We start from the raw sequence: 15,446 nt of genomic DNA on the forward strand, positions 1-15,446 counted from the left end.
GGCTGTGCGTAATGACATATGTCTGACGTCTGTTGAGCAAATAAAACTCAAACACGAGGCTTGCCCATGTTGAACTTACATTCGCATGCTCATTACAACCTCTTTTTCTTTCATTACTTTGACAAACATGCATAGATAGAAAACAATACCAGGCAATAGGTCCAGTGCCTCCCTGGCTGTGGTGCATGTACTGCAGGACTACGTCAGCCGCCGGGTTCTGCTCAATAATGTGCTGTGCTCTACGCATCCAGAAGGCTGAACCATACCGGCTCATTGGTCAGGAAACGACGGCTAATTGTGCAGCTGTTTCCTCTCAGGCGATGGGCAGCCTTAGTTACAAAATGTTAGTTCTTTTGAGTCTCCAGTTGCAGTAAAGGGTGTCAAGACACCGTTAATCTCGTGTGTTGAATGTAGAAAATGCCTTCTTTCTTTTTTCCCCCCCTCGCTCTCCAGCTCCTTCCTGCCTCTCGTGAGCCATCAGGCAGAGTGAGTGTAACTGGCTTGCAGCAATACGTTGAGTGACAGCTTGAGCTGACATGCTGACACCGCCGTGATTTCGCCGGGGAGAAAAGCATTTGGAAGGCTGGAAAAAGAGAAATGTGTCCCCGGAGAGTCATCAGTCTCAGGCTTCTTTCACTGGCTTTCAAATGGAGCCAACTGGTTTTACACATCCACACCACACATTCAAGCAGCTCGCGAGGATTAGATTTACCGCCCGTGTCGATTCTAAGAGCAACTCATACCAGAGTGCTAATAGCATGACAGCATGGATCAAATAGCCAAAGATCTTGCAAAGTATCAATTTGCATGTAGCCTTTTCGCTTCTTAAGTCTTCAGCAGCAGCAGAAGCTGATGTGTTTTTGTGCATGTGTTTGTGAGCATGTCAAGTGCTGTCCCATTACCCCGTTGGTCAAGTTTCACGGCCGCTGGATTAGCAAGACACACTGAGAAGAAACCTTTAACACCCGTCTCTCTTTCCTTTCCATAGTTTTGGGAGTCCTTCCTCCATCCCGCGAGCTTGCTTTCTCGTTGCGGAAACCTCAGCAAGGCCACATCAACGTGTTTTCCAAAATAACACCTCAAATTAGCTAAGGGCTGTTGGCAGGCTCGAGTGTGACGAGTTGTGGCTTTGGGGCAGGGTTTAAGATTCAGGGAAGCTGGTTCGGATTTGAGCTGTTTATTTGAACTGCCCTGCCATCTAAACAGTCAGCTGCCTCCCTGCTTTCTTGTCAAGCCTCGGAGATTAAGTGAGGATTGTGGAATTGTGGGGAGAACACAACTTGATATCCCCCTTTGGGCAGCGGCTGGTCGAGGTTTAGGTTACTGGAACAATGCGCCCTCTGTGCACGGCCTCCTATCCACACAGAACGCGGGCTCAGACAAGCTGGCTAGTGTCATGCACGGCTAGAGGATCCGTACATCACAAAACCACACGGCACACTGACTGAGCAGAGTTTAGGGAAAACGCTTCCAAACATGGCTTTCCGGATTAAATGCTCCAGCACAACCCCCAGTCTCAATATGCTGACGGCTCCACAAAACACACAGCGGGTAAAGACGCAACTGACTGTTTGCTTTTGGCTTGAAAGGCCCGCAAATGCAATCCCTTCTGGGATTTTTTTTTTTTTTTTTCCTACAAGTGTTTACAGTCAAGACCGACAGTTGATGCTGAAACCCTGAAATCAAATAGCTCCCACCAGGAGCAGCTTAATCTCTAGCAGATGGTGACAGCCCGACGGACATTGATGGGTTTGGGCAGGCTTATAGAAGAAATGTGGCTTCACGGCTGAAAAAAAGTCAATGAAAATTAAATATGGGGGGGGGGGGGGGGGGAATAAAGAGCACCGTTTACTTAAAAAAAGAAAATCTTTCAACATTTACCTTTATTATCACTCAACATAGGACAATTTATCCCTACCTAAATCTCAGTCCATCTTGAGATCACATTAAACACAGGAGGCAATCTTGCCCTATAGCCCTGGCAGCCCCTATCACAACTTCTAGCACTCCGGGTCTGTATGTAATAGTAGCCTGTGGAAATATAATAAAATGTGGGTTGAGGCAAATGAAAGCCAGGCTATGTGTGTACAGAGCAGAAACACATGCAAAGGATCTGTGAAGTCCTGCTAACAAACCACCATCCTGCTCTGCAGTTCTCTCTAATCCACCCTGCGGCTCATCAAAGCTTTATTTCTGTCCTGCATATTTATGAGAACCACAGAGTGCACGAGGAGAGGAGGGGGGGGGGAGAAAAGATAACCCCTTCTCTTGTGGGAGCAATTAAATCCTTGCTTTCATCAATCCTGATCAGAGCCCTTGTGCTATTTTCTCTTTCAGCTTCTTTGTCTCTTTAAAAGGGGATGTTTACACTTTCGCTTTCACAGCGCTGACCCTCTTCCGGGTCCACGAAAGCTGACAGGAAAACAGAAAAGACTCTTTAACTCAACCTTTTCTTTAAAAGCTTTACAAACCAAGATACCACTCAAGAACATTTTTATGCACTTTTCTCGGCGACTGTTGGGGATTACAGTAAATGCATTCATCATTTCATTCTGTTTTTGGAGGCAAACATCTCAACCGTGGAATACTGAAATTCCAATTAAGTTCAACACTAAATAGCAAAGTTTCTGTCTGATGATAACAGTTTATATTGCATTACTGTTTGAGAGAGCAGTATCTAAAAACAGTCTGAACGAACTGCTATTGGACAGCTTTGGCACAGAAATTGATATTATTTAAAAGAAAAAAGGACATTGACCACTAGAGATGGGCATACTAATTCAGCAAATTTTTGACGTTAAGAACTAAAATATGTCGACCTTATGGACTATATGCACAGAGTGGTGTGACATATTTCCGGAAAAATATCATAGGGCAACGCACCTTCCGGTCATGCTGAGCGCCATTGTTTTGAAGCCGAATTACTTCAGAGAATTTCTATCAATTGTCAACGCTTTGGGGTATTTTATGGGATTATTTTTATGTGCGCGGTTGCGTGTATTCGAGAAGAAGAGCTGAGTGGGCAGTACACTGAGCCATCACTGCTGTGAGCTTTCCCAGATATCCTGCTTCTACACGGTGTTTACTCCGCTTTGATGAGCATGGGGGCAGTGGGCTGTTAACATTCGCAGGGATGAATTTGTAGTTACAGAGAGCACCAAAATCTGTTCTCGGCATTTTTTTCCCTGCTGATGTAATAATACAGCCGCCAACCACACAAGGGCGCCGTATGTTCAACTAGAACTCCCAGCCTTCATTTTGACAGCTCTCAAGCTTTTGATGTGTTGTTATTGTTACTCTGTTTGCATAGATTAACGATGTTCCTGGCCTTTTAACTTTTCCTGTGTCTGTAAAAATATTATTCTCATGCTGCCATTGTATTGTATTAAAAAAAATGATGAGTCCTTCTTCCTGTGCCGGGTTTCCATAGCAACCATTTTTTAGCGATGCCATTGATTTTGGAGAAAATGTCACCATGGTCAGTAAAAAAATGTTATACAGCAGAGGAAGCATTCCATCTGTTTCAAAATGTTGACAAGGTTGAGTTTAAGGATGATTGACAGCGAGTCCGAGCAAGAGCAGCCAGTGAAGAGGAGCCGAGCACGACAGCGGGCGCCAAAGTTCAAGGTACTGTATTATTAGCTTAGAGTAAAATATTGGCTGTGATAGAAGGGAAAACGGCAGTCTCTTGTCAGAAGCACCACCACCACCCACACCCGTCTGCCTCAGAGGGGGAACGGGACGGGACTCGGTGGACTGGTGGTGCCAGGAGAGGAACCACGGTACGTAATTTACATTCAAAGATACTCAGAATAGACTTGTGCAACAGTGCTACGTGCTTATAGTCCATTGTTGATTAGTCACAATGTACAGCAACTGACGACAAATGGAACGCAGCACTTGACTTCCACCAGCAGAGGCAATGTTCACTGAGGGAGCGGTTCACAACATTGAGAATGTGATTTTCCTGTATAGATAATTGGACGATTCCTTCCTCTTAAAATAATTATTAAAAGAAAACATTAAATGAATTGATTTTTTTTGATAATTATTTTTCCCTATCACCTTGAAAATCAATGTTTTCCCAGTTGAGAAAATTATGTCAACTACCCACCCAAAATAGTAACAACAATAGGGTGAATTTGTAAAGATCCAAAACCGTATTCCTGTGACAAAGGCCTGACATCTTTCAGCAGTACCCAAACTACTCTTGCCTAAGTGGCATCATGAGGCAACAACATTCACTTTTTACAAAGTTAAGAAGAAAAATTAGGGAGGCGTTTAGTGGTAAATGGCTTGGGGCTGAAGACCTTGACAAGGGGGGAAAAGCCAACCGCAGACACCCATGATAGATTAGGATTGAACATTAGATCACAGAAGACCAGAAGCCCCACTGTTATGCACGCACACGCTAATGTGCATACATGTGTGAGCCACCATGAGGCCTCATTAAGGAGGTCTGCTCTCTTTCCCTCTTTGGCAATGTCACCTCTGCCGCGGGGACTTAAGACTGACACAGGCATAATTGGCCTGAACAGACCAACAACGAGCACTGGGAATGCCTGCCTCTTGACAAGTAGTGCGTGTGCACGTGTGTATATGTGTGCAGTGTTCTGACCCTGTTAATGCGGCACAGTTGGCAGGAGAGTGGCTGATGTCGCATTGGATCAATGGTCACTGCTGATGCTGATGGGGAGGATTTCTCTCGGGATGAGGGGAGACGTACTTTCCATTCCTACAATTCCGTAGCCTTTGTTCCATCACACACTGCGCATCTCCAATACACGTCCATCAACCTCTCTCGGACTAGAAATCACCTAAGAATGTCACCGTTCCATATATGTACATTTTACACTCCATTTGGGAACACAAACAGAGTCAAATGAAAAGCATCTCTTTTTTTGCTAATTAAACAGTAAAAAAGGTAGTCATGCTACTTAGTTATATGTTGCCAGCTTGACGACATACAGTGGGTAGAATAAAAATCCCCCAAAACAACCAAGTGCGGCTCCTAACTTGAAAAACCGATGAGTCGGGGCACTTGTAATTCAAGGCACCGCTGTACTTACACAGTGCAAACATACTTGTAACAACTTGTACTTTAACTAGAGCAACCCAAAAAGTATGGTCCAGATTTGTCCTTGTATATAGCATACAGTTGCTGCCCATTCAAGCCTAACTAGCAAGCAAACAGACAAGCGACGTGGGGGGAACATAAGGCCTTTTGACTTTGATCTCTGGAGTGCAGCCCATTTAAATGTTTGTGTTTGAGATGTCGACCTTTAATTTTGGCCTGATGGATTCCAGGCTCTTTGGGTTTACCGTGGCATGTCGGAAATAGAGAGTGTTTACACAGACTCCCTGCAGCTCTCCTGGTGCTGAAACAAATGCATTAAGATGGATGGATTTAGTTAGTCTCGAACCTCGGGGCTTGAGGAACACACTCTGAATGACCTCTTTGTACTGCTGAAGGCAACAGGCAAGGGGCAACAGAACCGCTCTGCGTCCCATCCAAACAGAATCGTCTGTCAACAAATTTCAGTCAAGTGGGCAACAGCTAGACCTCCAGTCTCAAAGTCAGCAGATGACTGAACAGAGTGGCCGTGTAACAACAGGGAGATTGTTGGTTTGTTTTCCACTTTTCTAAGAATTGTCCACTTTGAGGAAGATACTTTGATTGGCAACATCATTTCATTCAACTAAATATTTGGCTTTATTTCATCATCTCATGTGAGCTCTTCACTAATTCTTTAATGTGAGGGTTCCAATTTCCTGTTCGACCCAGAAGAAAACAGAGTTTATTACGCTATGTGTTTTTACTTGCTCGTTTATCGTATGTTCTGAGGTCAAAGGGACAAATTGGAAATAAATGTTTGTGGTACTCGGCTTCCTCCAACACTCCAAGGTTTGCTTAATTAAAGACTGTAAATTGTCCATAGGTGTGAATGTGTGTTTAAATGGTTGATTGACTATATAAACTGTATGTCCTGAAATTAGCTAGCAACCGGTTCAGGGTGTATCTGGCTTCTCGCCCCAAATCAGCTGGCATAGGATCCAGCTCACGCCAGTCGAAGTGGTGCAGCAAATGAATGGATTGCCTCAATCGACGGCTCTTCTCAAGGAGGCATCTTCCTAAATCATATTTCATGTTTGGGCAAAAAACAAATGAGACCAATGCGGTTTTGAATTGCAATTGACTGGAATCTCCATTTACATTTGATCACACAGGCTGTCAAAACAATTTGGTTATAAGTCAGCCCAATGACACTTTTACTGTACTGCCTTATCACAATTGAGGGAGGAGATAACATTTTTGGTCCATGTTCTTGAATACTGCTATAAACCAGCCCAAATTTGCAGATGATCCAAATTTCAAAAGTGGGCTTTGTTCACAAACTCATCTCTGTAGTGGTGGTGCACAGATGACTACGGATCATCCGATCGTATCTTCCTGTTGTATACAACGAGCTTCATCTTATACATGCAGGAAAAGTACTTTGGGATAACTTTTGTTGTCAATTGGTGCGGTACAAACACAATTGCATTTGTGGTCCAGTCGCAAAAGCAGGAATGCTTTGTTCCAACTGTTATAGATGGAAGATGGAGGAGGCGGTGACCTCCCGGTGACCTCCAAGCCCCGGGCAGGGGAAAAAGAGATTGTCCTTGACTGCAGCCATTTCTCAGAAGGCCCAAAAGGCAAATGGTAGCCAGGTCATCTTTCCGCTGCACATCAGGTCAAGTTCCACAAACAGTGCTGATTTCTTGACACTCAAACCGGCACAGACGCCGGAGGTCGGCGTGAGGGCAGAGAACGGGGGGCGGGGGGCCCCGAGGCAGTAAAGTGACACGAGGGCTGTGAATGGCCAACCTTCTCTTTCCAGTCAACTGAATGGCTTCCAGAGGCGGCTAGGTGATTTGCAGTGTGATTGCTGCTCTCTATATCACTTGAGATTACAGCAGGTGGCTGCCCAGGCATCAAGTACGCACAGCTCCATCACCCACCTCGCTCTCATGAAACAGAGAGAATGACGCGGCCAGCGAGACACAAGCCTCCCACACACAAGTAATACGCTCACGGGCCATTTTGCAGCCTGCGGAGCTCTTCATGACAATCCAGGGAGCTCTTCGGCTCTGATATCTGCCACATAGGTTCACCCCTGCTTTTCTCTTTTGGCTTTTTTTTTTTTTTTTTTTTTTTAAACAATGCCATCAGCGCTGCAAATTACACCTTCCACATCACACATTACTCTCTCCCCTAGTGACAGAAGCACTCAAGCCTCGACGCACTTCACCGATGGCGCTCTTCACGCTGGCGTCGCTGCTGCGGCACTCGCTTCATTTTCACATTACCTCCAGTAAAGTGCTGTGAAATCCGTGTTGTGCCGTGGCTGAAGGTGGGGATGGGGGAGGGGATGGGGGCGAATCACTACACTGAACTCGTGCCGTAGACGCAGCTGCAAAAAAAGATCTCGAGGGACTCGCTCTTGCAAGGAGACATCTTTGTAACCTTAAACTGAAATTGCATGATGAAATAATTACGTGCTATGTGGTTTGTGCAGCAAATAATGATTCTTGTAGCGCTATTGTATACACTTGTTGTAAGGTTGTGAAATTCCAGGAAACCTGCACGAGAATTCATGTTAATTTATGGAAATTCATGGAAATATATGGTACATTTTGCAGGAATTAAATGCCGACTGCAAAATTGCAGGTTAATCTGCATCATAACAGGGAACTTTAATGTAGTTAGGGAAAAGTGGAGTATATTTTACCTCACAAACACACCCATCGAAAAAATTCTCAGCTAAACATTGATGCTCAATCTTTTAAAAGCTATAATGTGATTGGCACTGTCGTCGAGGAATTCATTGCGCGATGCATCATATTCATTATTGTGGCGAGTTGGTGTAGAAATCATACTGAAAAGCATTTCTTATATATGTGTTGCTATACTTTACTTATACTATACTTTATGTACTTACTATATACTATGTGTTGCTAAGAGCGGTGGAATTAGAGAAACAGCTCTTAGTATAATACGCCGCAGTTCTAAACCACTGCAATCTACAACAACAAACGATTTCGAAAGTCTATGAAGCACATTCAGCACATCTGTAAAAAAGGGCACTACGGATAAGGTAATCTCACGACTCAGGCTGAACTCAAAACAAACAATGCGTAGTGAGTCTTGGCGATGTTCACGATGGCTGGGAAAATGACCAGGTGATCAAATTCAGTAATGCAGTTTCTCGAAAACCACTTAAATTGTTTCATGGATTTGTCAGCAGGCTTGTGTGGTCACAAGCAGTGCTTTTGTGTCATCTTCGGCAACAACAGCACGTCAATACCTGGATCGTCTCGGCAGGATACCCTAATTCTTGAAAATTAGGTGGGCTTTTTTTTTTCCTCCTCCCTAACAGAAAGCTAAATGTCCTGCAGAGCAAATGTATCAGGTGAACATACGAAAGTACACCTGCAGAGACATTGACAGCCGTGCTAATTAGAGCTCACGTTTAATGACTCTTAGTTAATGAAATCCGTTCCTGGGTAAAATGAAGCAATGGTGATTAGGGCGGAGGGAGTGAGAGTGAGGTGTCGTGGGGCTTTCTCGTCGTTTGAAAAATGCAGTTAAGGATTCGACAGATGCGAAAGAGAAGAATGCTTCTTTTAAGATGCGCGGAAAACGTCGTCCTCGTCTGAACAGATGAGGGATACGATCGATAACACCTAAGGATGGTGTTTGTCGCGATTATTTTTATCATTACATTAAAATTACATTTGTTCAAAGGTTGTTTGGTGTCTGTACTTTGTTCAAAGTGGGCAGAAGAGAGATGAGCTCAAACGAAAAGGCTGTAACAAAGATCTGTTTTGATTGACATACTTATACTACCTGCTAATTGTTTTGTGGACATTTGTACTTTTGAAAGGCAAATAGTCTTGTATTGAGCATTACCATCAGCATCAAACAAATGAATAGTACTTGCACCTGCCCCCAGCCAAACACCGACATTCATTGTCTAACAAATGAGCCCTTCACTAGTATTTTTCATCGGAATTTGTTATTTGTGCTGTGATTTAATCCCCTCCAACAAAAACCCTCCCAACCTTTTAATCCCAACACCATAAAAATACCACCGGTCCCTCTTCTCTTTGCACCTGGATTCTTTTACTCGCCTATTGCAAGAGGCGTTAACATATGGAGAGGGAGGAGGAAGGGCTGGCGATGATGAAAAGGCGACGTTTAAATGGAAATAGGGGGCAAGGGAGTGGGGAAACGACTATGCGGCAGAAAATACGTGTATTTTGTGTACCGTTTCCCCTGGTCAGGTCCTTTCATCGAAAGGGAAAGAGGGTGACCCACTGTTGATTTAAGATGCACAAAGGAGGCCCTAATCCTTTCAAGGGAACCAAATCAGTCTATGGAGAAGTACGTTCAAAAGACAGCCTCCCTGTCAAGGCCATTTAGACCCCCCAACCCCCCCGCCCCCGCCCCCCCTTCAATGAATGCCACAAATCAAGCCCCGGAGGGAATCAAAGGCCAGAATGTGGGAAATGCGTCTGTGCTGAGGAAAAAAATGCAGGAGAATAAGGTAGACGATAGAGGGGGTGGGACGAGGACGCATTAGCGAGCGGCCCGGCCCAGTTTCTGCCACAGCCCTAAAGGGGTCATGACCCTCGTATTGAAGCGTCCCGTCCAGCCCGGCCCCCCTCCACCACCACATTAAACAGGAATGTCCATTCACGAGGGGACACCTCCATTAGCCCTTAGCCAGAGAAAATGAGTCTGTCTTTAACAGCAAATTAGTGACTTGATAATGAGGTCACATGTGGTGTTAGCGCACCCAGGCCATAAATAGAAGCTTTTCCTGCCCTTTTTTTGCCCTGAGAACATCTTCTTTGACTAACCCAGCACACATCTTACAGCACACTTGCCATAACCTTGTAAGGGCTCGCTAAATCACATTGCAACATGGGTATATAACATACCGCATGTGCGACAAGACAAAAGCAGTGGATACAACGGACTGAATGTCATATCTCTGCAAACGGTTGTTTGTGTATGTGCTAATACATTACGATTACAAAGGACCATGTTGTTGTCACTAAGATGGGACAATGCAATGCTGATATCAAAAAAGGCAAGAAGACACCTGTGCCCTCCTCATGCACGCAAACATTGCTTCAGTACAATATATAAGTCAAACAAAACGCACATACCTTTAAGTGCAGCTGTGCTGAAAAATTTCTCTGAGCTGGCATCAGAAACCTAGAAAAAACAGAAAGTTTATTTGATCATTTTGTTAATTAATAAAAAATACTGATGTATCGACAGATTGTTATTCTTTAAAAAAAAAAAAAAAGGCACAAAGGTACGTTTTATAGGACCAAGCTGTACTGTAATTTCTTCAGTGGAAGTTATCACCACATAGTTACGGGATCGAATTAATACATTTAAATCACAAAAGGCTTAATATTTCTGAATTTTGTATTCAGGCTAACAAAAAAAGTGTCCAAACCTTGCCGTGCCGCAATTATGTCAAACATACAGATACAGATAACATCAACAAAATCCAGTGCATCTCAACCTTTATTGCGCCAAGTCACGTCTTTAACTTCGGAGAAAAAAAAATCACGGCACAACATTTAGCAAAATGATTCACAAAACGTATATAAAAAGGTTAATTATGTAACTTCAGTCATTTAGTGGAAGAGCAGTTCATTGTTCTGCGTGTTGCTATACGTGGTTGGCATGGATAAATTAACCCTCCAAAAACTTATTAGAATATTTTTGGGGTCAAAATAATTGTCATTGTGTAATTTTCCGCGGCACACCTGAAGATCTCTCACGGCACACTAATGTGCCACGGCACACTGGTTGAGAATCACTGCTCTACTGTATGTCGGTTTCAAACAGCGCTTGTTTTTACCCACTTGGTGGCACTGTTGGTCCGCGACTCGACAGCCAAAAGCCGTCGAGGCGCAGCACCGACAGCATCTTTTCAGTCCAAATACAATATGCGGGTGTGGGATTTGAAGATAGATAATAAAAGAAAGAATAGCTTAAACACCGAGTCGACGATTTTCATGTGCTTAACTGCGACTTTCTGGTCTAAAAGATTATTGCAGTTAAAGCGCCAGCTGAATTTGGTCAAGGACGCTTAAAAAACAGGACAACACCCGATTAAAAAGCTGCACATGTGGAGAACATCGCCACATATACCCAATTCAACAAAAATATGAACTCACTCATTAACAAACATGTAAAGACATGCTTTCTACATTGACAGGGGAGGATTTCGAGTAATTGTTTTCAGGAATGCGCAGGTTAGTATGCGCGCCTTCAGTGACTTCTAAAGAAAACTGCACCCATGAAATGACTAAAAATGAATATTGCCACGAAATACATTTGCTATTCATCATTCGCAGACAACATAATAACTGTCAACTATATATATATATATATATATATATATATATATATATATATATATATATATATATATATATATATACGCACACGCAGACAATAGTGCAGCATCACCAAATGAAGCATGGAATTATAAGCGACCACTGTACCTTGAATGTGGCAATGAAAAGAAATACTTTTGCTAAATGTGACCTCGTTTCACATTCTGTGTGTGTTTGTTTTAAATTGTATAATCCACACAACCGGCGACGAAGTCTATTCCGTTTGCATTGAGGACAGCCATGCGTGGGAAGCAAAAGGTGACGAAGAAGGAGAGCGATTCCCCAAAAAAGCCGTTCAGCGACTGCGCCTTTTGGACAAAGGGAACCATGTGTCGCGGTGCCGTGATCTTCTTTCTACAGCGCACGACGCGTGGGACAAACAAGTTCCCTCTGGTCGATCAATGTGTTGTTTCCCCACTTCACTTATATTCTCCAGAATATCCAAAAGCGGTAAAGAACGGGATCCGAGAGGTTTGTTCGAGAGAACCAATCCAACAGGGCGCGCAAGGAAAAGAGGCGCTCAAACAGTGAGCTGTTATTCTCAGACGAAGACTGCTTATTTTCTCGCTGCGTTCAGCTTTGCGGAGGGTGTCTGTCGTGGATTTCCGTGGTCATTGCACAATGCACACGCCTCTCCTAACCCGATCCAAAGCAACCACACAAACTCTCATTCATCCGGCGACTGGCTGCTCGAGAGCTGCCTGCTGCTGTTGGCGTTGCCTTCACGGTCCGTCGGGTCCACCCACTTCCTCATCTAGAGAAGCTTCATTGCTGGCTAACACATCACGTCTTTTACCTTTTGCGTAAAACGGCGCGCAGAAATAATCAAACTGACATGAGACACAAGAGCACGGCTCGACTGCGAGGAAGCGAGCTGAGTAACTGGAGAGAGAAGAGGAAAAAATAAGAAGGGGAGGGGAGAGCCAGGCAGAAAGATATGCTTTCTTCCACTGTAGCCTGGGTGAGATGATGTCAGACACTAATGAATTCCCCAGAAGGGTGCCGCTGCTACCACGAGGGGAAGAAAAACAAAATGCTCCTTCATGAGCAGCGTGCACCTCTTTGCAGCCCACAGGCCATGTCTCCACTTGGATCAAGTCCCACTACGCAGGCCTGAAGGGAGGTCAACTGTTAATATAAAAAGCACCTAAGGTCATTCAGCCTTCAATGTGAGCTTTGAGCGCGCTGTGTGCCCACCCTGACAAGGCTTACACTATAACCTCACAAGCTGCTACTTAACTGAACTACAGAGTCTATAATTATGTGATAACTTTATAGAACCCTAGAGGGATTAAAAAAAATCTCAGTCTATTTGCTCAGTCAACTTCGGAACAGAGCCATGGCGGAGGTGGCAGAGCTCAGCAGTTGGCCATAAGGGGCCCACTTTAGATGTTTCCATATAGCAGTGCAGTTTGATTCAGTTTGGTATGTTAGTTCGCGTCTCCCCTCTACAACCTTTTTTTTTTTTGTCTCTGTTGGTCACGGCTGTAGCAAGATATTTAGAGTAATGCACCATGCCATATACACAAATATAACGTCAAGGGGGGATTCGACTCATTTCCAGACACCCACATATGCAGAAGAATTATAGTGCTGCTCATGGGTAATATAATATAATATAAGGCGGCACGGCACGGTGGTCGACTGGTTAGCACGTCCGCCTCACAGTTCAGAGGTCGTGGGTTCGATCCCGGCTCCGGCCTCTCTGTGTAGAGTTTGCGTGTTCTCCCCGTGCATGCGTGGGTTTTCTCCGGGTACTCCGGTTTCCTCCCACATTCCAAAAACATGCATGGTAAGTTGATTGGACTCTCTAAATTGCCCCTAGGTGTGATTGTGAGTGCGGATGTTTGTCTCTATGTGCCCTGCGATTGGCTGGCAACCAATTCAGGGTGTCCCCCGCCTACTGCCCAAAGACAGCTGGGATAGGCTCCAGCACGCCCCGCGACCCTTGTGAGGATAAGCGGTATCGATAATGGATGGATAATATAATATAATATAATATAATAACACAGTTCGATATTTTTTTGATATTTAAAAAAAAAAAATCACATGCATTTATTTTTTTTTAAACATATACCTCAATTTCCCTCATGATAAAAGAAATTCACAAATGCAAACAAACAAGGTAAAAAATGGTAAAAAGAAATATTACACTGCCCATAGCAGTGCTGCCAATTTATTTGAAATCCACATCCAAAACAAATTGTCTGAATTTCCACATTTTTAACATGGTCAAACACATTATAGGATTACTGTACTGGCGTTTCATGGCTCAGACCAGCTCACTGTAGCGTGATGTCCGGTGCACTACTTAGTGTACTGACACTAGCTTTATGATCAGCTCACAACGACGGGCGCATGAAAGAATGACACACAAAAACAAATCTTGTGCTGAAAAATGGGCAATCAAAACGTGTTTACATGAATTGTGTTGACTCGACTTACTGGGCATTAATGCACACCGCCAACACTTTCCTCAGATGCCTGACAGCAGCACACGTGCCCCAGTGCGCTTGCGCTTACTACGTGACAAACCTCTCACACAAGAACATGCAAATGTTTACAAATTAGTTCATGGTTAAGACGCGTAGATAATAAAGGTTCACATATTTATCGTTAAGAATACATCACTTTGTGGCATATTCTACAGGATAAGTTGGTGTTTGTGTTATCAGGGCTTCACAACGGCCATTAAGAGGTAGCATTCCAACAATGCTTTGCTGCAGTGAAAATTACCACTTGTGACTGCATTGACACATACACGGATGGGTCTGTGTTGTTTTGTGAAGGAAGGGCGTAATATAGTGACAAGGGTGTTGTTTCCAGTCATGTATTAAATTGTTGTGACTTGCTGGCTGACACCCTAAGTAAGTCAGTTACTCAGTGCTACATATATCTCAATAGCCACCTTGAACAATTTAAAATTCAGGTGACGCTGAACTGACATGCTCACTGTCGAACTGATTAACTGAAGATGGCCTGAGAGGAGATTGTGGTCTTAAGGCCCTGATACACCAAAACAACGTTCACCAACAGTGACAGACGCTTACCCCCTGTGGCGTCCGGCCGGCTGTCGGCATGTCACGCTGGAGGAATACACCGCAACAACAGACAGCGACGCTGACCATTAAAGTACCTTCTGCGCATGCATAAGATGTAATACACTTCCACACCATCGGCGGCGGTAGTCACCATTTCACATGGTTAGAAAACTCCAACCAGAAATATGTTGGCCGAAGGCTGATTATAACAACGTAAACAATGCATTCGGTTCTATTCTTCGCTCACGATGAACTCCCACACGAAGTAAACCATCATGTTCTTGACACGGTATTGTGAAATACTTACATTGTCAACCCTCGCTCTTGTACTTGTAAGAAGAATAAGGCAGCGGAGGCGTGCTCACTGTTTTTCCGCCTTTGTCATTTCACGTTGGTGCTCCGCGCGCTGATATGCTAGCTAACAGCCAATCAGAGTGACCAAATGTCACGACTGGTGACGCCGATTCAACAAACGTAAACACCCCTAAGACGCTTACAGACGGGTTACGACACTACGACGGTGGCCACTACACTAATCAGACGGCGCTTAAAGACGCAACGACGCTTAACGACCTCTGACGTTGGTTTGGTGTATCAGGGCCTTTAATAAATCTGAGGACGTAGTATCGTAACTCCTAGTGACCATTTATTTTTGGTTGTCTCATGGCCGGTGGCCTCGTTGGCCCGACCAGCCACGACCCACTAGGGGAAGCCCCGCCTGCTTGTAGGCCAGCCCCTTCTTGTATGTTAAGACGGTTTTGACATCATTTGCATCAATCAAATCAATCCATCCATTTCCATAGCACTTGTCCTCATTAGAGTTATGGGAAAGCTGGAGCCTATACCAACTAAATTTGCGTGAGAGGTAGGCTACACGCTAGACTGCTTGCCAGCCAATCACAGGGCACATGATGGCAAACAACCATGAACATTCAT

At 44.2% G+C, this 15,446-nt stretch overlaps 1 protein-coding gene across 13 annotated transcripts in view; it reads right to left on the reverse strand.

The window, feature by feature from the left end:
• auts2a (activator of transcription and developmental regulator AUTS2 a) overlaps positions 1-15,446 on the reverse strand; it is a 347,206-nt gene that overhangs the window by 29,004 nt on the left and 302,756 nt on the right. For 12 of the 13 annotated variants that reach the window (XM_086057551.1, XM_086057548.1, XM_086012057.1 and 9 more), the window contains one exon: positions 10,219-10,267. In XM_086057551.1, the coding sequence (XP_085913677.1) occupies positions 10,219-10,267 (49 nt within the window). Of the gene's footprint in view, positions 1-10,218; positions 10,268-11,577; positions 11,816-15,446 lie in introns of those variants that run through there. The other variant, XM_086012061.1, reaches the window with a different exon arrangement.

Source organism: Filicampus tigris, chromosome 17 (assembly GCF_054856515.1).
Source record: "Filicampus tigris isolate MCC_2025a chromosome 17, RoL_Ftig_1.0, whole genome shotgun sequence".
NCBI lineage: Eukaryota > Metazoa > Chordata > Actinopteri > Syngnathiformes > Syngnathidae > Filicampus > Filicampus tigris.